Source organism: Peromyscus leucopus, chromosome 5, assembly GCF_004664715.2.
Source record: "Peromyscus leucopus breed LL Stock chromosome 5, UCI_PerLeu_2.1, whole genome shotgun sequence".
Taxonomy (NCBI): Eukaryota; Metazoa; Chordata; class Mammalia; order Rodentia; family Cricetidae; genus Peromyscus; species Peromyscus leucopus.
In genome coordinates, this window is record NC_051067.1 from 84,318,034 (window position 1) to 84,344,441 (window position 26,408).

The following is a 26,408-nucleotide window of genomic DNA, read 5'->3' on the forward strand; positions in this document are numbered from 1 at the left end:
CCCATACCACACCAGTCTTCTCACCCATCCTATGTGTTTCCTGTTTTCCTCCTGCTTCCGGGACTGAACCAACCAGCTCTATGAAGGTTGTCCCCTTGTGGGAAACTAAAAAAGCTCCCTTTGGCGCTTGGGAGGCATTTGTAAGACAGACGAGTATCAGTGCTCAGCCTTACAGAACAGGGTCACAGCCTCCAAGGAGAACAGGGACATGGCCTCCAAAGCCTGCTAGCCTGCTAGTCACAAACAGAGCCAGGAGTAAAATCCTGGGCCGTGACCTTTCAATAAGCTGAGCTGGCCAAAGAAAACTGCCCAAGGGCCCGGCCCTGCCCAGCCCTACAGCCACCAGTTGCCATACTCATCTTGGAGGGCCAAGTTCCCATTTTGCTGGTGGAGAAAACTCTCATCAAGAAGATTAAGTGGGTGTATGACAGTGCTGGTGTAGCTGGAGTGGTGGCTGCTTCCCCCCCCCCCCCCCCCCCCGCTGCCCCATTCTTTCCAGTCCCACTTTTCTGGGAGTCCGTTGCTCTCTTCTTTTGCTCAGAGATCAGAGCCAGGTGTCTTTGGGAGCCGCGTTCGCTACTCCTGCTGAAGAGAGACACGGAAAGAGTACTTAACCAGGTCTCCACGAGTCCCCGGGAGGGAGTCGGGCTCCCGCCACCTCGGAGCCGGTGGGAGCTGCGCCCCCGCCTCTGCCAGTCCGGGCCACGCTGTCAGTCTGCATTAGCGCTAACAGGCTCCAGACCGAGCGGGCTGGGCGCGGGGCTAATGCAATAGGCGCGTTACCTGGGGCACAGGCTACATTACCAGGTCGGCCTCCTCCGGGCGCGGCCAGAGCCAGCCAGCCCGAGTCCTGCTGGCCGCCCCGCGCCTGCAGAACTCCCGGGGCCCCGCCTGAGTGCCACGCGGCGGAGCTCAGCCCGGGCTGGCGTCTGCGATCCCCGTGCTGCCCACCACGTGAGTGCGCCCTGCGCGCGGGACCGGTAAGTGTGCCGCCTTCCCCGAAGCACATCGCGAGCGGCAGCACCCGCTAGAGTGTCCCGAAGGCTCCCAGGGCTGTTGGGAGCCGTCCCTACTCCCCGGAGCAGGACGGGAGAGGCGAGTCGACTCCGGGCCCCCAACGGCCCGCGAGAAACTTGCCATTTAGGGGTGTGTCGGGGAGAGGGTGGCGCAGAGAATGACCCAGGTAGAGACGACAGGGTCTTTAGCCCGACCCACAGGGCGGCCCGAGGAGGTCCCCACCTATGAGTTCTGTCTCAATCGGATGCACGTCACAACCTCTGTCTCCAAATTTTCCCAACTCATGTGCTCCCTTTTCTAGGAAGCCGGAGTCTGCTCAGCGCACGGATCCCAGCGTCCTGGGTTGCCCTGGGTGGTCTCAGTTAGTGCAAACAGACTGCAAGCCCTGGTGACCACTTTTTTCCCTTTCATACAAGCAGAGCTTCGGTGTGTCCCCAGTGCCTCCGAAGTCCCTCTCTCCGGCCGCACCCATGCTACTGGCGCGAATGAACCCGCAGGTGCAGCCGGAGCTCGGCGGGGCGGACCCGCTGCCTGAGCAGCCCCTGCGGCCCTGCAAAACCGCGGATCTGCTGGTGGTGAAGGAGCGCAACGGGGTCCAGTGCCTCTTGGCGTCCCAGGACGGCGACGCGCAGCCTCGGGAGACTTGGGGCAAGAAGATCGACTTCCTACTCTCTGTGGTCGGCTTCGCAGTGGACCTGGCCAACGTGTGGCGCTTCCCCTATCTCTGCTACAAGAATGGCGGTGGTGAGCGCAGGGTTGGCAGAGGCTTTGGACTTGGGTGGCTGCCTGCTCTCGTGTAGCATCGGCTGGGAAGGGAGCAAGGATACCCATGGAGGAGAAGAGGAGACACACAAACAAATTTAGTGTTCAGGAAAGAACTCTTTAGGGCGCCGGGAAATAGGATCGGAGTGCTCTCCATTAAGGAAATCGAGGCAGGACCTTGGACAGTGTTAGGCACAGGGGCTCCAGGACAGAATAGGGGGCACCTGGTTGGGTGAAGAACTCTTGAGTCAATGCTGCCCCTGCAGCAAAAGGATGTAGATCTTGAAAGGGTTCCCAAAGAGTTTGGGGTGTTCCAGCCAGACATGAGATGAAGGTAATTCCAGCACTGTTAGCCTTGGGGCTCTTTCATTAGGCCAAGTAGAATTACAGCCTTTGGATCCCCAGAGGGCTACAAGGGGAAGTGCACATAGCTCCTGTGAGATTAGGCCACTGGATTCCAAGAGCTGAGCTGGACCTTGAGGCAGGAGGCCTGGGAGACTGGAGTGCCCTCTTCAACTTTACAGGCTCTGACTACATTGTGGAATGGGGTGCAGGTGAGCCTGGAGTAGACATCCAGCAGACAAACTCTTTTGTCCTCTTCTTAATGAACTGCCACTTTACCCATCTGCCCTGGAATGAGAGCACAGAGGTCACATACAGTTAGTTCCATGGAAGCAGCCTCAAGCTCCTTCCTGAAGGGCTTGGAGCCTAAGATGCCCAAGCCACCCCAGTCCCACCCCCTTTACGGAGATGTAAGCTCAGGGGTGCCCTGCACAGAACCTAGGAACATGAGCTTCTAGAGGAACACATTGGGCCACCCCTGATACTACAAGACAAGTCTGACTTGGAATTTACAGGAAGTCAGTTAGAGGCAGGGTGAGAATTTACAGGGGTGTTGCTGGGGGAGCTTGTGGCTTTGTCCCCCCAGAGTGGAAGATGCATAGCTCTTTGTCTCTGGACACTTGCTTTGGGATAAGCAATACCCAGTGTTTGTAAAGAGGGTGTGACCACCAAGGAGAACAGGTGGCCCCAAGATGATCCTGTTGCATACAGAAGCATCAGCTCTCACTGAGAAAGCGAGTCAAAACTAGAGCCAACTGATGAGCAGCCATGTGTTCCCTTCCTGACATGGGTCTGTCTGTCACCATTAGGTACTCCAGATAAGTCAGCTGGGACAAAAGTCCCAAGTGTCAGGAGATGCTGCTTCCTGGTCTCTGGTGGCCCTTGCTACTACTCTTCTGGCTCAGTACTCTGACCCATAGATGCTGGTGGGGGAGAGAGCGAAAGCTAAGAAAGAGGAATACAACCTGAAGGTGAAACTTTTCCATGCTTTGTGGCTGCAGATCTGCCGGGGACTCTGGGCAGACTTGAGCTTTCTGGCCCTTAGGGGCCAATGGTAGCAACAACCAAAAAGGTAGATTTTCTATATTTGCAGCAAGTGGGGAGATAAAGAGTAAATGACAAATTGGGAGCCCTTAGGACAAGTCACATGTCCTTAGTGACTGTCTGAGGCTGCTTGCCCCTAGACACCAGACACTCTGTCATCAATCAACAATATTTCCCTGGGTTAGCTCAGTGTAGGGCATAATGCTAGGCTCCGCAGGGGTCACCTGGATGTATAAGCCACCATTCTGCCTGCTGGGGGCATTGATGCCCAGAAGTCCTCATTGCCATGCTGTGATACGTCCTATCTATTGTTATATGCCCATTGAAACTAAAGCAACACAGATGGCCAACCTGACACATGAACTAAATAGATATTCCAGGGTTCTCATTGACACTATGTCTGCATGGCCACTGTCATGTTGCAGAGAGAACACCTGCTGTGTGCTGGATGATAGATTGGGGTCCTAGGGACAAAGTACAGCAAATTTGTCACAGATGTAGAGTTTTCATTGAAAATGACAGAAGTTCCCTTTCCTGGGTATCCTGGTCGTGGAGTGGCCTATCCTGAGTTGTTCCACAATTTATCTTTTGTGGACCAGTTTTCCAAGCAGGCTGGGGAAAGCTGAGGTCCGTACTCTAGGTTTTTAATCTTCAACAAGGCTCAAATCCTAGGAATGAAGTAGAAGGTTCCTACACACTTGTATTGAACAAATACATTCATAAAAATAACCCAAGTTCTCAGAGATTCATTGCCAATTTCACAAACCATGACAGAAGCACAATGTTGGAGATGTTGTGTGTGTGGCAGGGGGCCGTAGCCTAGACATTGGGAGTCTTAGCTGTCAAGTTATAGGCTCCAGTTTCTAACATGTATGACTTTGGGCAACTCTCCAGGCCTTTGTTTCCTCCTCTGTCCAATAATCTTGTTCATCTAAGAGGACGGCCAAGGACTAAATGCCCTAGTGCATGTGGCGAGCCAGTGTGGCATATGGCGTAGAGAGAGTGAGTGGCTGCTGCTTTTATCAGTGTCATTGGGATGCCATAGGAAAGGGATCAGGGAGTGACTGGTGCCGTAGAGGTTTAAGGAGGGGCTGCTGAGCAGGTGGTAGTGAGGGGCAGTGACTCAGGGGAAGTGAGTTCTGGTTGGAACTCAGCTGCTCCGGGCAGAGAGGACTTGGTCAAACAGTATTTTCGCATCCACCTGGGACAGGCTCCTCAGAAGAGCAACTTCAGCTGGCTAGGGGCAAGCCAGGAGAGATAAGGCTGAGAGGCAAGTCAGGGCTGGGCTGCAGAAGCCTTGGGTGCTAGGCTGAGGGGGAAGGGCCACTACACCAGTGAATTTCCATTGCTGGTTAGGAGGTTGGCATTTGGTCTGGGGATGGGTAGTAGAGCCCTTGGTCTGGAAGAACAAAGCAGTTTGATATTTAGTTCTCCCATCCCTGCTTCCGGGATGGTCGGCTGCCCCTGCAGGCAGGCCTTGATCTCCCCCAAGACCCCTACTGTTCTTTGTGGGCCCATTCTCCTTCAGTAATTCTAAATTCAGCTCCAGGGATGGGCAAGTTTGAATCCCAATCCTGCCACTCACTGTGACCTCAGACATCAAAATTTCTGTTATAAAGTGGCACCATCTTAGATGATCTCCACGATCCATTGCTCCCCAATGCCCCGACTACAGATGGACACAAGCCAGGCCTCATCATCCTGTCCTTTAGCAGCCTGGCTCTGGGTCTTTGTGTTCTTTGGTGCCAGTGTTAACATAGAACTCTCCAAGTCTGAGTGTTTATACTGGCCTAGACTGGAGAATGTTTTGAACTGATGAAGGTTCCAATAGTTTATGCCCCTGGCTAATATTTTATGAATGAATTACTGTCAAAGATCAGCTTGTCTGAACATCTTCCTGAAGACCAGCTGCTGCGGTGACAGGATGTGAGTTCCAGATTGCTCCCTTTGAACCCAAAATTGGGTCTGTGCTGGTTTCTGAGAAGGAACAAATGTGTAGGTGACTGAGTACTCATTTCTGGAGGTGGCCTCTGTAGATTATCCTCTGCGCATGACATTCTGCATTGGGTCTTGTGGCGACTGTGGAGTTTTGGGTTTGAGCATGCCCAGCTTTGAATCAGAGTCTGATATTTGCTAGAGAAGTGGCCTTGTACAACCCATATGGTGTCTCTAAGCGTCAGTTTCCTTGTGCAAAAAAGAAAGCCCTTTCTACAGGGCCAGATAACATCAGACAATATAAAGTACTTGGGATAACGTCACATAACAGGGGCTCAGTAGAAACGAGTCCATTTTGATATTTTTGATGATACTGGTTACGTGCTGAACATAGGTGCAGGATGAAGTCCTAATTCCAAAACAAGTAGAATTTATTCTGAAAAGAAGTTGATGGAGGAGATAAGGTCAAAGAGAACTCCTTAAGCCTGGGGCCATATTGTGGCAGCTTTAGTAGGCAAAAGTTGGGCTTTGTCCATGTCCAGGCAGACTATAGCGTGCCACTGTAGATTGCCCACCTGGACTGTGGGCTTAGCATTCCTGCATGGGGTTCCATGAGGCGCTAGGATTCTACGTTCCCAGTATATTCCCCTCACTGCCCAAATGCCTAGGATCCTCAATACTACTACCGAGAGTGGTGTTTATATAGACATCAGGGATTTACCAACTTGATATCTTCATGTCTAGCTTGGATACAGGGCCATCCACATATGGATCTTGATAGTGTGACACTTATTGTTTAGCTCAGATGCACAAGGAGCCAACCAGCATGGTGCTTGAGCAGTGGAGTCTGTACTCCCCTCCCCCTCGAAGGAGTAAGGTACTGATCTGGGCTTATTATCATCCAAGAGCCCACTACTCGGAGCTAGCCAGAAGGAGCTGAAGGGCTGTTCCCAACCAAGTGGGGTCTAATGGAGAAAAATGCTGTATCTTGTCCTGTAGTCTCAAACCCAATTGCCTAAGTGAGGATTAAATTCTAGGACCAGTGGGGAAGGCCCAGGGCTTTCATTAGTGGCCCCCTCCAGGTGATTCATAGCGGAGACCTGTTTATTCAGCAGAAACTCATTGGCTAATGCCAACCTCTAGTACGGAGATGTTTGGAAGACAATCCCTGCCTCTAAGGAGTTGTAGTCCACTGTAGATAGTCTAGAAGTTCATGATGCATTATACTATATTCCAAGGATGTTCCAAATGGGGAAGGTGAGGTCCTACTCAGTTCTTTGTGGGTCACATTTCCTGTAGTGTACTACAGTTCTGAGCATCAGAGTTGTTCGTCTTAAAGAGACTGGGATGGAGGAGATGGGAACCAGAATCCCCAAAGACAAGTCATATCTTTGGGTGTGCCAGTGCAAAGAGAGGTGCTGCATGAAAAGGAGTAGCCCCCAAACTTGTCTCCCTAAATCCCACCCCCACTGCCTCTGGGAGAAGCTGACTCATTCTGCCAGGGTGGCGTGAGTCTTGTAAGGAGCTGTGCTTGGGTATCAAGGCTCAGGTAAGAGGTCATCTTGAGCCAACACAAAAGTGAGAGAGGGATTGTCCCTCCATCCATCCAAGCCTCAGATACCTGGCTCTGGGTTTTCCTGGGCAAATGACCCCAAACACGTTAAATAATGTGCAAGGCCTTGTTGCCTATAGGGGCCTGGGAACAGAACTCAGACACGGGATAGAAGAGCTCGCCAGCATATACCAGAGACTTCTTATGTGACCAGCGGGGCTGACAATGAGAAGGAGCTAAAGGCCTTGGCCAGCAGAGTTCAATCTAGAGTTCTAAGAGCTGAGAATACCAAATTTGGAGCTTTTACCAGAACTATTGCAAAGGCCTCTTGTCAAAGAAGGAAGAAGATGTGTTTTAATGAGGAGCTGTGCCTGCAGTTGTGATTTTGAGCTATGTCGACAAGAGGCCTGTGTCCCAGGCCTGCAAGAGTTCGGGTAGCTTGCTGAACTTAGATACTAGTCCCCGAGATGCTGCAGGGGGCCGAATCTGGCTATTTTAGGTATTGGCCTAGGCATTGTTGGGCCTGATGGGAGCCTGAGGCAGTGACAGCCCACAGCTGAGCTGCAGGCATCCAGGAAGCTGCTCTTTGCATTTTTACTCCTTGAACACACCAGAGTTTGGCCAGAATGCTGAGGGAAGTCTGTCCTCAGGAGATTGGTCTAGATGACCTTCCTCTCTGGTTGTAGCTTCCAGGGACCACACTCCCTACACCTCATCCTGGTTCCTCAGACTTGGGCCATCATATTCCTCTGGGTGCCCCTTCCTACCCTGGCCCCAACCGCCTTTCCTCAGATCCCCTTTACCTTCCCAGGTGACTATCTAGTGACCTTAGAGGCTGCTGGCTTCTCTTCCTGATGAACCAGTATTTACATGGAAAGTTCCAGAACCTCCTGTGCCAGTGGAGCTCCTCTATAATGGTGGGATATCTGGCAGTGTAAGTGGCCCTGAGAGATGAATCTTTTTTCATTTTTACTAAAATGATGCAAAGGCCCTTTGGCCAGAGTCTCTTTCTCAATGGATACTTCTCTTCCTTGTAAGGTGGTGTGAACATGTGTGTGTGTGTGTGTGTGTGTGTGTGTGTGTGTGTCGCGCGCGCGCGCGCAAAGGTCTAGTCCTAGCATTGCATGAGTATGTATGGGTGTGTGCTGATGTGAAGTCCTATGTTTTGGGGGGACCTCCTATAAGCTGAGCTGAGCTCCGGGGGGGGGGTGTGTGTCCTGCTACAGTTTTCCCAGGTCTGTCTAATGAGCTCTACACTTACACAACACAGGCATTCCAGAGCTGTGACAGGATTCTGGATTTTCAAGGCCTGTGTGAGGCTTGTGGCAATGTACAGCCACACAAGAGACACACAGGGACACAAGGACATGACAGTGATGTCCCTTGCAGACCGGGTGCACTTATAAGCAGCTTTTAACTCCATGATGCTACTGCTAAGCTGGTTATGAAGAGATGTCCTCAGCCCACTGCAGCTACCCTACCTGAAGCCCCTTCCTAACCCTTCAGCCACAGCCCTGTTTCTGCTTTTTGTAAGAGAGCTCACACAGTGTGCTAGTTAATGTTCTCTTTTAGCAGAGATGTTGGGTCATTGGATGTTTTCTGGTTTTCATTCATACTCACCATATATCCATTAAAACATTTAAATTAAAATATAACTTACATGCCGTGTGATGATGACTCACCCCTTTTAATCCTAGCACTACCGAAGCAGAACCAGGTGGATCTCTGTGAGTTCGAGGCCAGCCTGAGCTACAGAGTGAGTTCCAGGAAAGGCACAAAGCTACACAGAGGAAACCTGTCTCAAAAAACATATATTTATATTATTATTTATATTTATTTATATTTATATCACACACTCCATCTATTTCCTCCTCCAACCTCCCATGTGCCCTGTGTCACCGTTCTTGAGTCTTCTGGGATTTGCTTTCCATGAAGCTTCTGTTGGTCACATCAGAGTCACTCACTGTGGAGAGCTGTGGCTCCTGCAGCCCCTTCCATGTCTACACTTGCTCACCTTGCTATGACTTGGAGTCAGCAGCAGGGGAGACGGGCTGCACACTGAGTGATTTACTGCAGTGCTACCATCTGGAAGTTAGAGTTAAGAGCACTGGCTAACGCAGACCTGTGATGAGTTGGCTGGGTCTCTCGCCTCGACCAGGTAGAAGGGAATGTGGGCTGTCTGTTGGCAAATCTTAGAACCAGCATCCAACACTGATATCTGCCTCTTCCCTTCCCCCTTGGGGTACTGACTTCAGTCTTCAGGTCTATCCAACTGTTTAGGACCTAACTTCCTATTCTGCCGATCCAAGCTCCAGGCCCATGGGATGTAGCAAGTGACAGCCAGTGGGACACAGGCCAATCAAGCTTAGAACCTAAGTTGTAAATGTTTACTAGTATGGACAAGCAACTTGATTTTTCTAAGTCTCGGTTTCCTTTCCTGTAAAGCCAGAGTGGTGGTGATTATCTCTCAGGGGTAGTTCTAATAAGTACAACCCGAGTGGCCTGGCACAGACTAGGTTCCCATTAAAGGGCACGTGTGATTTTCACTAAGCCGATGGACTCCGCTCATCAGCACTGTCCTTATCAACACTATCCCAGCCAGCTATGTGAACAAATGCCAGAAGGGCTCTTCCTGTGAGAGAGGGGGCAAGGCAGAAGTTAAATGGAAGAAAGGAGACCTTGATACATGGCATTTCAAAGAATTCCAGCCTGGAGCAGACTTTGGAGTGCTGGGTTAGCCTATGACAAACAGACCAGATAGCTTGGCTTGTCCTCAATCCACAAACACCCCCCCTCCCATATCTTATTCAGACTCATATTTTTTTATTTAAAATATTTTAAATTTATTTATTTTTATTTCACATACATTGGTGTTTTGCCATGGGTGTTGGGTCTCAGGAACTAGAGTTACAAACAGTTGTGAGCTGCCATGTGGGTGCTGAGAATTGAACTGGAAGAGAAGTCAGTGCCCTTAACCACTAAGCCATCTCTCCAGCCCCAGACTCATGTTTTTTATCTGCACTAGAACCCTCTAGAATCTGCAGGGTATGTTGGGAACAGGCCTACGACTCAGAAGCCAGGCATATCTGGGCCCAAATTGTATATCTATAACTCACCAGGTATATAAGCCTGGTCAGCTCACTTGATTTGACCTGACGCCCCAGTCTCCTCTTCTGGAGAGCGATCACAGCACTAATTTGCTGCCAGAGGGGTTCTGGGTTATACAGCTGAACTCAGATACTTGCGACTGCATGATATGTATGATACGAATATGCAGTAGTTTCTGCTAGTCTCCAACCTGGACCTATGTCTAGCTGGAAATCATTTGGGTCTTATAACAACAGGACCAGCACATCGTGCTTTATCCTTGAAAGCCCCAGGCTTTCCATGCAGGAGGCAGACACTGAGTCATTGGGTGAGCTTGCCTTGGATACAGTGTACCTCTGCTCCAGTTCTTTTTAGTGAAGAGCTTCAGTTTCCACTCATAAAATGGAGCTAGCAATGAGCTTAGCTCTGTAGAAATGCCACAAGGATATAGTGAGGTTGCATGGAAGGTGCCCATGCCACAGCAGGGCCTTGGACAGAGTGAGCTGCTGAGCGATGTGTTAAAATCCTCAGTGCCGTCATCTCTACACACTCTCAACGTGGCTCATTTTCCTGGTGTGGATGGGTCAGAGACTGCCACTGTTAGAGCATCTCAGTCAGATGTCCGGGGGAGTCTGGTTTTGTGCTGCCTGTGCTAGGAAAGGAGCTAGCTGCTGTTTTGCTTGGATCCTGTTGGCCTGCCATACATACATCCCTGAGTCATGGCACCAGATAACCCATGAAGCTCGTCAAGGATGTCAGGGCACACAGAGATTTAGCCCTGGCACTGAGACTCCTCTCATTCCACCAGGATTGTCTCCGGTGGCCTAGGACCCCCTTCAGGTTCTACCCCAGGGAATGGGCTTCTTCTGGCCTCTTTGTACCAGCTTTTTCCTCCAGCAGCCTACAGCAGGATACATGTGAGCCCCATGGACAGGAAGGAAGTCGGAAGGAGAATCCTTCTGTCACTTATCAACAATGCCATCAGGAAGCGTTGACTTCTCTCTCTGCCTAGCAATGTCCCCCAGGAGACACACTGACCCTGACTGCATCATTTTCTCATAGGTTGCTGTGGCATTCCAATGGGAAAGCAGTAAAATCAGGATTTGGGAAGCCATGTGAGACCTCTCATGATATTGGTTGTGCTGTCTCTCCGTGTCCGGTCTCCTTCATTTTGCCCGTGAAAGGAAAGGTTGAGCTTGCCTGGAAGGTTCCAGAGTGAAGTTTCATGAAAGGAAAGGTTCTGTGTTTAGACTAGTTTGGTAGAGGCTATATCTTGTGGTGCTTCATGGCAGGTACCATGCACCGAAGTCTATGAGAAGCTGGGGAAACACAGCTCTTCAGCTTTGTTTCACTCAGAATTTCTTTATCTGGCTGTAGATATGCATTATTATGATTATGAACACGATGACTGCCATGTTTGCTGATATATGTATATCAAGTGTTCTTTATAACTCTATTGCCACAAGATGCACCTGCCCTGGGAAACTGCCAGATGAAGCAGATGAACAGGATCCTCACAGCTATTGTAGATTCTTGACTGCAGCCCTTTACGGGGCAGCTATCCTGTAGGTCTAATGCTGTGTCCATGTTTTGCAGGTGCCTTCCTGATCCCATACACGCTGTTCCTCATCATTGCTGGGATGCCACTGTTTTACATGGAGCTGGCTCTGGGCCAGTACAACCGGGAAGGGGCAGCCACGGTGTGGAAGATCTGCCCTTTCTTCAAAGGTAGGGATGATCTGAGGGAAGTCAAATATTTTCTCCAAAGCCTTACTTGGTGCCTTCTGAAGAATCTGCTCCGAAGGGGAGATTTAAGGCAGACCAAGTCTCACATGGGGCTCACAGGCATTGACAAGGTCAAGACTGTCCACCATTTAAATTTACAAAAAGAAATTAGGTTATATCAAGTGTAGCCTTAAACTTGGACTCTAGGCTGGGCCCCACTGTTGAGTGAATGACTACAGAGTATTTTTATATGTGGGAAATACAAAGATAGCAGGGATCTCAGCACACATACCTCTGCTCTCACCTCTTTCTCCAATGGCAGGCATAATAAGTTGATCATGGATGCCTTCAAGTTCAAGCAGAAAGCTGCCTTAGAAAGCTTACAACAGCCATGATGGCTGTAAGATGAACTTGTACTTGAATTTAGAACAGGTCTGTGGGAAGTAACCGTGACAACTGCCAGTCTCCATCCCCTAGACTGTTGGAAGAAGGGTGTGGAGCAAGGCCAGTATCTCTCAAACGCTGGTTAGAAAAATAGTGACACTGAGGACAAATATGTCTCCCATGAGCCTCTTCCTAAGTGGCAAGAGTCTCTTCAGCACCTTGTATATACTCAGTCCATGGTAAGGACAGGTTGACATAACGGTCTTACAAAATACGTGGATTAGCATATTTTCTGTTTAGTTACCTGAAATCCAACTCAATATGGCTTTTAGTACTCTTTATATTTTTACAAATTTTGACTATTTATAAACTTAGCATACAAAGTGATGGCCTTCATTATGGAATTTTCATGTATATGTATATGACTCAAATCAAACCAGTGAAAGCTTCTCGGGGTTCTTTAATGAAGCCATGAATAATATATAATAATATATATATAATGGTATATATATATATATATATATATATATATATATATATATATACACCATTAGACTTTGACTTATTGGCTTATGTTAAAGTCTTGGGTCTGGTCAGGTGCAACTTGATCCAGGCACTCAAACAATACTGTCTGGTCTGGAATCTCTCTGTCTCAGGTCTATTTTCTCCTATATTGACATCATTCCCAGGTGCATTCTTATCAACTGCTAACAAAGACGACAACTAGCAGCTACAAGGTTAAATTCTGCCAAATATAACAGTTGAAAACAACAAACATATGTGCAAACAAAAACAACAATAACAAATCCTTATGTACTTAAGGCTTCACTAAAAAGACCCGGAGAAAGCTTCACTGGTTTGACTTGAGTCCTGTGACTATCTGTTAACCAATCAGTGTAGCTACAGGGAAGCAACACTCTGATTGGCCAAGACTGTATCAAGGAAGCTGGGATTAAATCTCAGCACTAAGAATTAGTGAGGATCATCAGGTGTGGTGGCACATGCCTTTGATACCAGCACTTGGGAGGTAGAGCCACATGGATCTCTGTGAGTTCGAGGCCAGCCTGGTCTACAAAACAAGTTCCAGGACAGCTAGGCTGTTAGACAGAGAAACTCTATTTTGAAAAAAAGAAGAAAAAAGAAAATGCTGAGGATAATCCCTTAAAGCAATGAATGTGTAAGAAAATTTTCTACTCTTAAAAAAAAAAAAAAAAAAAAAAAAAAAAGAGCCACAGCCATAATCCTCCAGGAGCTTCGTAAGTTTTCAGTCAGTGTGTTAACACAGGACACAGTTGGTGGAGGTTGGACCCCGTGAGCACACTGCTGAGAACCTGTCAGGGAGTGCTTGGTTGGAGCTTCCCTAGAAGCAGGTCCTGGGAAAGGATTTACAGATAAGGAGTCACCAGGGAAGGTGGCAGGGTCTTAGGAACATCAGTTGGAGACTGGGAGCCCGTCTCTAGTTAAGGAGCCAGTCCCTGGCCAGTTTCACTGCAGGTAGGGAGAGAGATGTGAAACACACCCTGATTGAGTGATGAGGGAGCTGCAGTGCTTACACCCCAATACCTGATATAATATTAAGGCCCCGGCACCTCTGTTTACCTGATGAGTGGACCAAGAGAGCTGCAGTGGCAAAAGATTATGGGTGTGGCTCTGGCAATCTGATCCAGAAAAAGGGAAGGTGCAGGAGTGTGTTGTGGCTGGAGCCAACTTCCAGGAGTGAGGGGGAGAGCCTTGGGGCTGGGACGAAAGCCTGACCTCTTTGTCCCCACACAGGAGTGGGCTACGCAGTGATCCTCATTGCCCTCTATGTTGGCTTTTACTACAATGTCATCATTGCCTGGTCACTCTACTACCTCTTTGCATCCTTCACCTTGAACCTGCCCTGGACCAACTGCGGCCATGCCTGGAACAGCCCCAACTGCACTGACCCCAAACTCCTCAACGCCTCGGTGCTGGGAGACCATACCAAATACTCCAAATACAAGTTCACACCGGCTGCCGAGTTTTATGAGTAAGTCATGGGTGCCTCACCTGCGTACTCAGGCCTGGACAGGAGCTGTGCCAGGCATTCAGGAGAACTACAGACCAGCTAGGGGCATGGCAGTCAGCATTTGAAAGGTGCAGGCTTGATGCCAAGTTAAGAACAGAAGATACAGGGGTGTATAGAGCACCTGGTGGAGCCTCTGGTATAGGACAGGGGAGTGGAGGCTGGGAGCCAGGATGTCAGCATTTGGACAGGAAGCAAGATGGTATTAAAGATGGTGTGTGGTCTGTAGGACATAAAAGGCACTTTGGAGAGAACTGAAGAACTAAAACTAAGTATGTGGAAGAATGGGAGCTCAAGGGGAGGACAGCTACTCAGAGGAAGTGACTGCAGGAACTGATGACGTCAGCCAAGAACATATCCTGAAGCTAAGTGGTAGATAGTGGCTCCATAACTGGAATCTACAGCTGTCTGGTGTGTGTGTGTGTGTGTGTGTGTGTGTGTGTGTGTGTGTGTGTGTGGTGTGTGTGTGTGTGTGTGTGTGTGTGTGTGTGTGTGGTGTGAGTGTGTGTGTGTGTGTGTGTGTGTGTGTGTGTGTGTGGTGTGAGTGTGTGTGTGGTGTGAGTGTGTGTGTGTGTGGGGTGTGTGTGTGGTATGAGTGTGTGTGTGTGTGTGTGTGTGTGTGTGTGTGTGTGTGTGTGTGATTGGCTGGTAGCAGTGGAGAGAATATTTTTTAAAAACTATAGCATTTCAGTTGGAGTAATTTCAGAAGAAGAAAAGCTGGAAGAACAGTACATGGGGCCCTTCCTCCCCGGCTTCTAATGTTGACACCTTGGGTAGCCGCTTTGTACTATGGAAATCAGAAAAATAATGTTCACATGTTATTAGCTAGTCTACTGAAGACCTCATGTGAATTTCACACTTCCCGACATCATGTTATGATATTTGGTTGTCACATCTGCTTAGTCCCCTCCAATATGGGTGTGTTCTTTGTGCTTTCCTTGGGTTTCTTGACCTTGACACTTCTAGAGAGTACTGGCTAGTGAGTCTATGAAATATATGTCAAGATGGATTTATTTGTTGGTTTCTCACATTCTGATTGAGGTTGTACACTTTTGTCAAGGGCACCATAGAGGCACTGTGGCGCTTTTCTCAGTGAGCCTTGTCTGGAGGACATGATGCCAATCTGTCTTGTTACCTGTGATGTTAACCTTGAACGTGGCAAAGGTGGAAGCTGCCAGCGTCTTCCAGGATAGAGATATTTTTACTTTGGTAATTTTTGCCTTTCAGTGAGGTACTTTAAGGTTATGCAAGTATCATGTTTTTCATACTTTAACCCATAGTGCCTATTATTAATTTTTGCAGGTAAAGATTTCTGTTATAGCGTTTAATTGTCGCTTGCTATTTCCATCATTCCTTCTAGAATAACTGAGTAGAGCCCTCCTGTAAAGACCAGCTTTTCCCCTCATGTATTTAATCCAGTTTACTCACTTGAATCAGCATGGGATCCTGAATATTTATTTGATCTGTGGTTGACTCCTGAGCCATCACTATTCACCCTGTTAGCCTCTTGGTCTCTTCTCTGTTTTCCTAGGTCTTGGTGAAGGGAGTGGCTGACTTGTTTTCTGTCACACAACTTAGTATATTTCTGTCCTCAGAAGACAGCCTCAACTGATCCCTCCAATACCAGCCTCATTTGAACAATACCCTATGTACATGTTGGTGGTTGAGCACAAAGTCCAGACCACAGGCATAGAACAGGACAGCTAGACCCCACTGCACTCCATCCTCAAGGCTCATGTGATCCATTGCAGAAGCCCCACACTCTGCTAAACGAAAACATAGATTATATATGCAGAGGCTTTCAGGTCACTTATGTAGATTTATCTCCCAGGTCATACACAAATCCCAACAGACGAAAGTACAGATACCACCCAAGTCCAACTTGGTGAACCATGAGTTTTATTGGGGTTATTTACAGGGAAGTCAGTAAGGGGTTGGTTACTTATTGGAGCAGAAGTGACTCAAGGACAGTTGTATCACCAAAGCCCACCCCAGCATGGGTGATAGACAGCTCCCCAAAGCTGGGATCCTGGAGCACACTGCACAATCTGCAGGCAGCTCAGCAGGTTGGAGAGCGTCCTTTTCAAGAGACTCTGGTCAAAAGCTTTTCTAGGCATATCCACTGGTTTCTGCTTCTTCCAGGCAGCTGAGCTGGTCTCAGAGTCTTTGCAGCTTCTCTCCTCTGAGAGTCTTCTTGGCAGCTCTGTTCTCAGAGGAACCATCAGTTTTTATTGCTCACTCTGGCATTCAGTGGCCTAGTTGATCTGGTCAGTCTCAAGGACTTCCGGAAACTATTTTGAGTTGTTTACCTTTCTGCTTAGGGACCTTCCCATTAGGATGGAACCTGGTTAGTACTATCTTTTCATTATGACCATTGTGACCTGAAATGTTGCTTGCTCTATGAATGAGGAAATGGGAGCCAATCAGCAAATGCCTCATCCCAGGTCCCCAGTTTTGAAGTGGCATTGGAAGTGAGTTTGTCCCTAGCATGGTCCAAGGACCAAGCTCTTAGTGTGGTGAAGTGAAATCTTGGCTACACATTACAGTCACCTGGGGAGTTTTAAAAGGCTCTGCTGACAGGATCTTACCAGCCTGGGTACATCCAGGACACATGGACTTTTGTTATCAGTCTCTCCCCAGAATCCTACCATCCAGCCATCATTGAAAGCCCCCGGATTAGTCCTTACAGTTCCCTCTCCCTGTGGGGTCTCATGCCATAGAAAATCTAGCACCTCTTTTATTCTTCTCCAGAGGAGCATGGACTCAGACCCCAGAGCTGTAGCAGAGTTTGTGGGCTAAAGTTCTGGGAGTTCTTTCATATTTCATGAGTGTGGTTTGGACAGGGAAACAGTGAAAAATGGAGGCTTGGGGGTACTGCTGATCCATGCTTCCCGGCATGCTCCTCTCACAGAGCAAACAGCATTGTTTTTCTTTAGCTCCTGGCAGTCATTGTTCTTATAAATTAAAGTGGTAAATGAAAGCCCCCCATCTTGGTCTGGTTAGTATTTGATTCCTCCCCTGAGTGGCCAGCATGTCGGCTCCCGCAGAGACGCACAGCAGGAGGGAGAGGAGACCTAGTGCTATTGTTGCTCTGAGCTCCTTCCAGGCCCAGCCACGTGGTGGAGGGAGAACATTCTTGTCTGAGGTTACACAGGGGCCTGGGGGCCTAGGCGAGAGAGCAGAAGGCAGGGAGAATGTCAGAAACCTTCCGCTCTATAGATTTCTCCTTTCCTCTCCTCTGTCTCCTGCTCCCACAAGCCTTCATGACTACCCTGAGCTGCATTCTGAGCGAGCTTTCACATCTGAACCCTACCTTATTCTCCCCATTTGTGGAGATAGAAAATGAGTGGCATGGTCAGACAGCTAAGTAGAGGCCCAGCTTTAGGTCTGAGGCAGAGCTGGGCCTCGGCTGTCTGCCCCAGGGCTCTCGTCTCAGAGGTCTGGCTCAGGAGAGAAGGGGCCTTCAGGAGCGCTTCTCACACCTCCCTTTCCTCGGTCCTGCCTATAAACTTTCCAGAGCATAGCATTGTCATGGGCTGCCTTTGGATTTTCTGTAGTATATTTCCCTTTTATTGAAATACTTCTGCTTTTAAGACAACTCAACTCTGTCTGGAGAGCCAGCAAATGTGAGTCCCCGTGCCAGCGCTGTGGAGGTTGGGTAATTCCTTCTTTTTCCCCAGGCACGCTGGTCAAGTTTGTTGCCATCTTGTACTCATTTAGGCCGACAGACTGAACATATCATTCAAGGGAACACAACTGCTCCTCTCCCCAGACTCTGGGCCTGAAGCCACACAGCTCCACCGCTGAAGGCCACTAAGGTCTTTATCTAAAAAAGACACCTTCAGTGAATGTTTCAGGATAGAAAATTTTTACCCATGACACCGTTGGCGAGGAAGGGAATTCTCCCTCCTCCCCAATACTAACCCTTCACGCTTAAATGTCAAGTGGGAAATGGAGCCATTTTGGCCCGAAGGCTTAGGAAAACCTGGATGGTGCCCTTAGTGATGATTCACATCCATTAAGCTGCCAGAAAAGGAATACAAACCCAAGTTACTTGTGCCAACCCCACAGCCTGGGAGGTTGGCCCTCAATTCTCTTCTCCATGATCAGCTCTGGAATCTGGTTCTTCAAATGCATGTGGGGAAGCATGTTCCATGAGAGCAACTTCAGTTGTGTGACTAGACATTCAGGCATTTTCCCAAGTTTCAGGCAAGCAGGGGTGAGTCTCTGCAGAGAGAGAGAGAGAGAGAGAGAGAGAGAGAGAGAGAGAGAGAGAGAGAGAGCTAACGCATGTGTGTGTGTGTGTGTGTGTGTGTGTGTGTGTGTGTGATTTTTAATAGTCAAATTAGCCAAATGACAATTGACACATTGGACTCATAAAACTATGACATGAAGCAGAATTAAGTATCAAGTAAGGCTAGACTGTTCATTCTATTTTTGGTCACATTCAGCCATTCATTCCACTCTATCCTCACTGCCTCCTTTTCTCCTTTCTTCTCTTCCTATCTCTTCTCTTTCCCTTCCCACCTTCCATCGTTTCTCTCTCTGGAAATAAAGGCTATAAGTCAGGGAACCACTTCTGATTTGAGAATAGCAGGACTCAAAGATTGGCCAGGCTGACAAACTGGGTTGAGAAATGTATTCTAGGATGCAGGAACAGAAGTTTCCCAGACCCTTGCCTAGGGACCGGGGAGCGTCTGAAGAGTATAGACAAGTGTCTTGCTGTTGCCAGGAACAAAAGGCAGGTGTGACGAGGGAGGCATGAACTTGGCAGTGGTGAGCTCTGCAGGCTGCCTCATGCTGTGGGCTTATATACCTTCTATAGATAGACTTCACAACTTGACATGCGTAGTTTAGGGTAGGATGATTCTTTCTGGGGAGCGGGGTGGGGTAGCCACGGTCCTGTATCTTTGGCAGTGTCTGTCCTTGGCCTCTACTCAGTAGATACCAGCACCAGCCTTTTCCCTCTATGTATAATGTGTTAGATCCAGACACAGGAAGTAGTGTCTCGGTGAGAAGCTCTGTTTTAGGTGATAGGGGGCCTCTGAGGATTTGGAGACAAAAGAGTGACAGGGTGAGACCGATGTGCACAGGTGTCATCTCCAAGCAGTAGAGAGTGGATCTAAGAGAGCTAGTGTGAGGCAGAGAGACCAGGATTGAGGGATCCAGTAACCTTTTCAACAGTCTTAGAGGGAGAGGATAAGGGGTCTGATATGGGACAGGCTAGTGAGAACCAGAGCCAGGACTACCAAGGGCCAGACATAGGGACTGTTAGGAGGATATGAGACATGGTGAGCAGTATGAAGCCAAATTGGTTGACCTGGGGCTTCAGAGACTGGCTATTTGGGGGATGCGGGTCTCTGTAGGTCTTGATCACTCACACAGCTTCATTCATCATTCACAAACGATGTCTTCCACCTCTGTGCCCCGCTCATCCTGTGCTCTCCTGGCTGTTGGCAGCCTTGTCAGAAGAGCCTGGCCAGCTCACACTCTTTGTGGAGCCTTGTGAATGCTCTTCAGCTTCTTCTGCAGACACCTGCTACTGCTCCCCGAAGCCTAGCCCCAGATGCGGTAATAGCTACAGCTGCCATTTGTGAAGCATTTCCTGGGCTCAAGGTATGGCCCACATTCTGCAACTGAATCCTCATGAGACTCCTTTGCTGAAGATGTTAGCATGAGCCTCTTGGCATGGGCCCTATCCCGGGTGCTTCATGCAGGCTAGAGTCACCAGCCTCTAGCACACAGCCTGGATCAAAGCAGAGCTACAGAGAGCTTGGGTCTAGGCATGGGATCAGGTTAAACAGGATCCGGGGACAGGGCCCACTGTGGGAGCCTGAAAAGCTTCTGTGACACGTTCTTCTACTTCCTTTCATGTTCATGCAAATACTAGACATCCGATAGGGATGAATGAATTACTAACTGAATGAATGAAGCAGATAGCATTAGCAGTGGTCTTCACACTTTCACAGGCCACTCACAAGTGTTAATTCCTCAGATGGTGGATCTCCAGACTGGGAGTCTACACTCTCAGCAGCACTGAGCCTGATTTTTTGAGCTGGTCTAGTCAAGGTGGTTCAACTTCCCATTACCCTTATCTGTGCGCTCCTCCAAGCACCCCGGCTTCCACAAGAGTTACAAGCTCACTTCTCAGAAGCCTCCCTGAGCCTTCTCTTCCTCAAGTACAGAAAGCCAATTGTATTATACCAGTAAAGTAGACAGTTTCTGGAAGGCTCAAATTGGTCTAGCAGAAGCCTGTCATTTGGGTAGGCCTCTGTTGTAGTAGGTTCAATCTTTGGCTGTCAATCAAAGACATTACTGCCCAAGTACCAACTCCCCAGAGGCTCTGACTTAATTGGTTAAGAGTGAATAGACAGCAGCAGATCTCTTTATGCTATAAAACATCTTTTAAAAGATTGATTTTGTCTGTTTTGGTGGCTCATGGGAGACTGAAGCAGGAAGACTGCCATGGGTTCCAGGCCAGCCTGGGCTACATAGTGAAACAGAACCTCCAACAGCAACAAGAAAGAGAAATATTTATTTTGACATTAGACGATTAATACTAACATGTGAGTTGAGAATCCTGTTCCTGAAGGGGAAAAATGCTCAGAGACAGAGCTGTGCTCACAGTTGGTGCCCCTGGCAGTTTCTGAGTTATATTCAAATTAAAGCCCTTATTCCATAACTCTTTAGGTAAAGGTGGAAGAAGAGAAAGAAAACTAGGGGAGAAGAAGAGGAAAGGAGGGTGAGAAAGGATTGGGGGGACAAAGAGGAAGAGGGTGCTGAGAAAGCAGATACACATATGTATACATAAATATTAGATATAAATATAAATGTTTATATAGATGTATTTTAGACAATTAACTGTCTTTCCATCAAAGATGTATGAAGATTTTGCCACCAGTGTGTCCTTTAGAATGAGTGTTTTATTCTAAGGAAGGATAGCGTAGGAACCTGCTGCTTGCATGTAACACTTCAGTGTGACTTATAACCAGCCTCTCCCTGAAGCTGAACACAGACATTTGCAGAATGACACACAGGGAAGTGAAATTCCTATGTGGGGAAATGATATGTTGCCTTGGGCGGCATGAAGGACCTGGAGAGCTGGGCTTTCCCACAAGGAGAAGGAGGACTTACAGGAAGAACCAGCATGTCGGAGACTCACCTTTCTTTCTTCCCCAGCTCTTCCTAGAGTGGTTCTGGGTCCTCATTTCTAAAACAGAAGACAGACTGCTGGGTTTAACTAGAATAGTTGAGAACATTTGTCTGTTTTGAATACAACACGTAGCTGCCAGACCTGGGCTAAGCCCTGGAAACCCAGGAGCGATTTATCTACCCCTCTCTGCTGGAAGACCTTTGTGTGGAGAACCTGGATATCACACTGTGAAAAACGTGTCTATTCTGAACAGGTACAGACCAATGTCTGTGTCTTGACATTATTTCTGCAGTGCTACAGAATAGCACGTGTGCTGACACTAGGTAGTTAAAGTAATCTAGAGATGATATAGGATGCACAAAAGGAGCTGTGTATGAAATACCCAGTACAATGCCCTTTTATCTAAGGGGCTTGAGCATCTACAGATTTCAGTATCTGTGGAAGGTTGTGGAACCAATCCCCCAGAGATACTGAGAGATAACTGTGCAGTCGGCCTTGGTGTCCCAAGTAGATGCTCTTCTGGCAGATGAGTCAGGAGCCATGGGAACTGAAAGGGTTAAAGATATATGGCAAGGGTTATTGGTGAATCCTTCTGGAGGAAAAGACATTGGAGGCAGCATTGTCGGCCAGCTGTGGCCTTTGAGTGTGGCACTCAGAGGCAGGTAGGTGGAGACCATTCTGGGGGCCCCCTGTAGCTCCGTGATTACTCACAGCATATGCGATTCTTTATTGTGATTTTACACTTAATGCCATTGCCGATGTTGGATATAACCCCATGAAGGCAGGGACTGCATGCCAGGGGCCTCCCAGGTGTGTCTGTGGTCCAGAGAGGCCAGCCTGGAGCCGACCTTTCCAGAGGAATGCATGACATAGGTGTGGTCAAAGGTTCCACTGAGGCACTCTCTGTCCTCCTTGCTGACTTCCTAGGGTGTGGAGCTGTCTGTGAGCCTCTGCACCCTGTGGGACACCCAGTTCCTGGGACCTGAGCTACTACGTTATCTATTTGTCTTAGTTGACTTTGGGTTCTAATTAACAAATGTTCATTTGCTTACTGTCCTGATTTCATCCCCTCACTGTACGTGGTATGCGAGGGTCTCAGGCTTTCAGAATGCTTATTCTGTCTGTTTTTGTTGCTTAAAAATGCATTTTATGGAAGGGTTACATAGCACAAAGAAATGCATATCAAAAAGGGACAGCTCAGTGACTGTCACAAACTGAACACAGCCATGTGACCAGCACCCAGCTCAGGAAAGAGGTCCCTAGGAATGCCCGTGGGTCCTTTCCCAGGTGGCAACCCTCACTTCCAGCCCAGATTGACTTCTGACCATCTAATTTTCCATGTTTCACAGAACTTCATATGCATGAAATCAGACAGAAAATGCTCATTTGATTGTCTGCCATAAGATGTGAAAGGCTCATCTCCACGGGCATAGATGCTTCCTAGTAGGCCACACTCTGTCCATTCTACCATTGGTGGACTTTTCTTTTGGGGGTTATTTTGTGTGTGCGAACACTAATTCTACTAATGGTGGATTTTACTGTTTAGGGGTTGTTGTTGTTGTTGTTGTTGTTGTGTGTGTGTGTGTGTGGCACTGTTCTTTCTCCTACTGAGAACTGCCAGCTTAGAAAGTGAGCTCTGGAGAACATGGGCCTTCCCTGTCCTGTCATGTTCTCAGGGCCAGTAAGTGGCACTCCAGCAGGCCATCCTGGGTGCTGGCCATAGCTGAGTGGCGGGTCCTGTCACCATCATCCCTAGGCACTTGGCCATCCTCCCTGACACTGTCCTCTTTCCTGCTCGCAGGCGGGGCGTTCTTCATCTGCACGAGAGCAGTGGGATCCATGACATCGGCCTGCCCCAGTGGCAGTTGCTGCTCTGTCTGATGGTCGTCATCATCGTCCTGTATTTCAGCCTCTGGAAGGGCGTGAAGACGTCGGGAAAGGTGATGCCTCCATGCCTCTGCAGCTGGGGGGATGGCTTTGGAAATAGGCATCTTGTTTTGTGTTCTCCTAGCTACGACCAGGTGGTTAGTGCACGTCGGTGCGTCTAGGACCCCAGGTTTAGGGCATCCCCTCAGCTCTACCACTGTGTGGACAGATCTGTTACCCTAAACCTGACTCTGCCCAACCGCAGGGTCAAGGGGTGCAAGTAGATCAGGCCTACTCATACTTTCCCTTGAAAGCTTCCATAATAGCAAAGGTCGGGGCTTGGGACATCACCTAAAACCAAGGCTAAAGATTTTTGACCTTTAATTCTCATCTGAAACTGCATGTAAGCATTGCATTGTACTCAGGAAATGGACAATTTGCATTACTATGAGTAAGTCCATGCTGAATTTTTGGGAGAAAGATGTTTTGAAAGATAATTAGATGCATGTTTTTGTTCTAATACAGTGTGGGGCACCCTCCAACTGTCTAGATGCTTAGGAGAACACAAGGTTAGCTAGAGAGTGAAGGTGGCATTCTGAACTTGGATGATGTTGCCTCCTGTGGTCAGCTCCAGGGATGGTGAATACTTACGGAGGCTCCAGCTGATTCTCATCTTGGGGAATAACATGAGGATAAACACCTTACCGGGAATGTATGTTGCCTAGAATTCTACTGTACTTAAAGACAATAGAGCTAGAAAGTGTTCTTTCTAATGTTTTATTTAGATATTGCTTTGGAACAAGCCACACCAAAATATAATGAGTTAAAATGGTAAATATTTTATCATGTCTCATTGTTCTGGGAATGGACTGTGTGATATTGGGCCATGTCTGAAGCCTTGACTGGGACATCCTAGGTGGTCGGGACTGGCTGGGAGCTGAGTTGGAGTTGTCCATCTGAGGGCTTAGGATTGTTTCCACGTAGCTTTTCCGTGTTTCCTGGACATCTCACATCATGACAGCTCACTTCCCGGAGCACACTCCAAGCGGAAGAGACTCACACATGCAGTAATTCTTCCAGTCTCTGCTTACATCATGCTTGCTCTTTGCCCCAGTGTCAAAACCAGTCCAGGATCACTACTGTCCTGATGCTCGGCACACAGCAGGTCTCTAGTAAATGCTTAGTAATGGGCTGAAGGATGGGTGGCTAAGTTTAAGGGACTTTATGAAGTGCTTAGCTCAAATTATTAAGCTTTTATGGGCACCTACTATGTGCTATCCTAGAGGCTAGGACTAACAGTACACAAATAGAGGACAGATTATGCCCTCAGTTGCTTTCATCTGTTTGTGTTCCTGATGGACTTGGAGTCAGCAGAGGTGTCCAGTATTTATCTATATGCAGCCTCCTTCAAATAAATACCAGCAGCCACAAACTACACTTGTTCTTATTATGTAGTTTTTATTTTAAACTTAATTTTACCTTAGAATAATTTCATATTAAGTAGTCCAGCTTTATCTCTTTTTTCAGTTATACCTTAATAAAACTATAAACTGTAGGTCTTGAAACTGTTATTAAGCCAACTTATCAGGTAGTTACATCTAGACAGACAGATGTTGCCACGTGTATGTTTACCTGTACTTTGATGAGATAGACAATATTTCCTACTGTGTGTCATGGTCAAAAAACCTGAGATGCCGCATTTGTGGACAATGGTTACTTTTCCAGCTGAGAAGTTCTACAAAGACCTTGGAGAAGGTGATATTTGTGTTACATCTGTTAGGACAGGCATGGGTAGAAGTGAGGAGGAGGAAAAGTTTCTCACTGGAAGAAACTGTGAGCAAAGCCGCTAAGGTGTGGAAGCCCTAGACAAGCCCTGCTTAGGGTTCTCTGTGTGCTCTTGGTACCAGGAGCAGGCCTCACAGCCCATCCAGAGAGCTGCAGAAGACGGATGTGGGGCCATCAGTATCCTAATATGGCAACCCAGCTAATCCTAATAAGGTCATGAGCAGACCATAAGCTGCCGAGAGGGAGACGTGTTACCTAGAGATCAGCAGGAGAAGGAATGGCTGAGCATGTCCAGTTCCTCTTGCCAAATGTGCTTTCTAAGGTGAGGAGTGTTTCCCCAGGAAAGTGCTCTCCATGTGGGAACAGGAAGAGGGACATGAGTGGCTCTGTGGGGTCAGCTGAAGCCAGGACCCCCATTTGTATAAGTCCCCTAGAATTCTGAAGTTAGAACACAGAGGTCGCAGGTGGTCCTCAGGGGAGGACATTTCTAGAATTGGCTTCACTTGGCACAGTCCGGTGCTGTTTTTAATTGTTTTTATAAACTGGCCGATGAGGAATCCAAGAGTATTGCTTATTTCTTTCCAAGACAGAACACAAGCTTTTCTTAGTCCGCCTCCAGAGTCACAGAGGGGACCTGTGATGACGCATGAGTCAAACATGTGCAAGTGTAGATGACTTGGAAAGATACTGACTGCTTGGCTCTTGGGAAGGTGGGAGTGTAGTCTGAACCAGGGGAGGGGGATACCCCCACCACACACTCCATGACAGCTGTGTTGGCCTGGTGAGCACCTCAGAATAGCAGGCGGTCAGAAGCAGCGTTCACTCACCTCCCCATCACCCGAGTTCCCACCCAATCTTTACACACTGCACTGAGTTTGAGAAATGTCAGAGGCCCCTCTTCCAGCGACATGAGATGAGGTGGCAGAGCTGTCCGGGACCAGCCATTTGTTACCTACTGCACTGCCGGCCTTGGGGCCGTTTGGAAGGTGGGAACATAGAGGCCACGTCCGGAATTCTAGCAAGAGGTGGTGGAATTGAGAAGAGACAGAAAGCCAGACAAACTCAGAGATTAACTGAGTTTTAGAATATTTAGTAGATAAAAAGCTTTTTGCTTGCATCTGCATTTATAGTCAGATCATAATTCTAGCTGTCTTCCTACTTCTGTGTCAGTACAAGCTGATCCTGATTTACTTCACAACTTGACTAAGTTATGAACTGAGTTACACACAACAGAGTCATTTGCATATGGTCCATGCTTACACTAAACTATGTATAGCGTGCTGTCTTCTTAAGCAATGTTAGTGTTATGCCATGCCCTACACATTCTTCTGTATGAAAAATTATCTTCCTTGTTAGTGAAAATGGCCCTGGATCTCAGTTCAAAGACCACAAATCCTATGTCTGGAAAAGTTAATGAAGTTTCACAGAGATACAGTGTGGATATTTTCTTTATTATTTATTTTAATTCTTATTTGTGTGCACATGTGTATGTTTTGTATGTGTGGATGACATATGTGTATTTGGGTGTGTGTGTGTACATGTGAAGCCCAGAGGGAAGACTATGGATTTTCATTCCTATACACTGTGGTTGTTGTTTGTTTGTTTGCTTGCTTGTTTAAGAGAGGGTTTCTCATTGGCCTGGCACTTTGCAAGTAGGCTAGGCTAGCTGGCCATGAACTGTAGGGAGCTTCCTCCCAGTGCTGTGTGTC

The 26,408-nt window shown here is 48.0% G+C and overlaps 1 protein-coding gene across 1 annotated transcript in view; it reads left to right on the forward strand.

Moving 5' to 3' along the window:
• The first annotated feature begins 1,257 nt into the window (after window positions 1-1,257).
• The window catches only part of Slc6a2 (solute carrier family 6 member 2), a 40,021-nt gene continuing 14,870 nt past the window's right edge, over window positions 1,258-26,408 (forward strand). Inside the window, exons 1-4 of the mRNA XM_028871499.2 lie at window positions 1,258-1,761; window positions 11,336-11,467; window positions 13,622-13,859; window positions 22,850-22,988. Of these exons, the coding sequence (XP_028727332.1) occupies window positions 1,488-1,761; window positions 11,336-11,467; window positions 13,622-13,859; window positions 22,850-22,988 (783 nt within the window). The 5' untranslated portion in view covers window positions 1,258-1,487. The remainder of the gene's footprint in view (window positions 1,762-11,335; window positions 11,468-13,621; window positions 13,860-22,849; window positions 22,989-26,408) is intronic.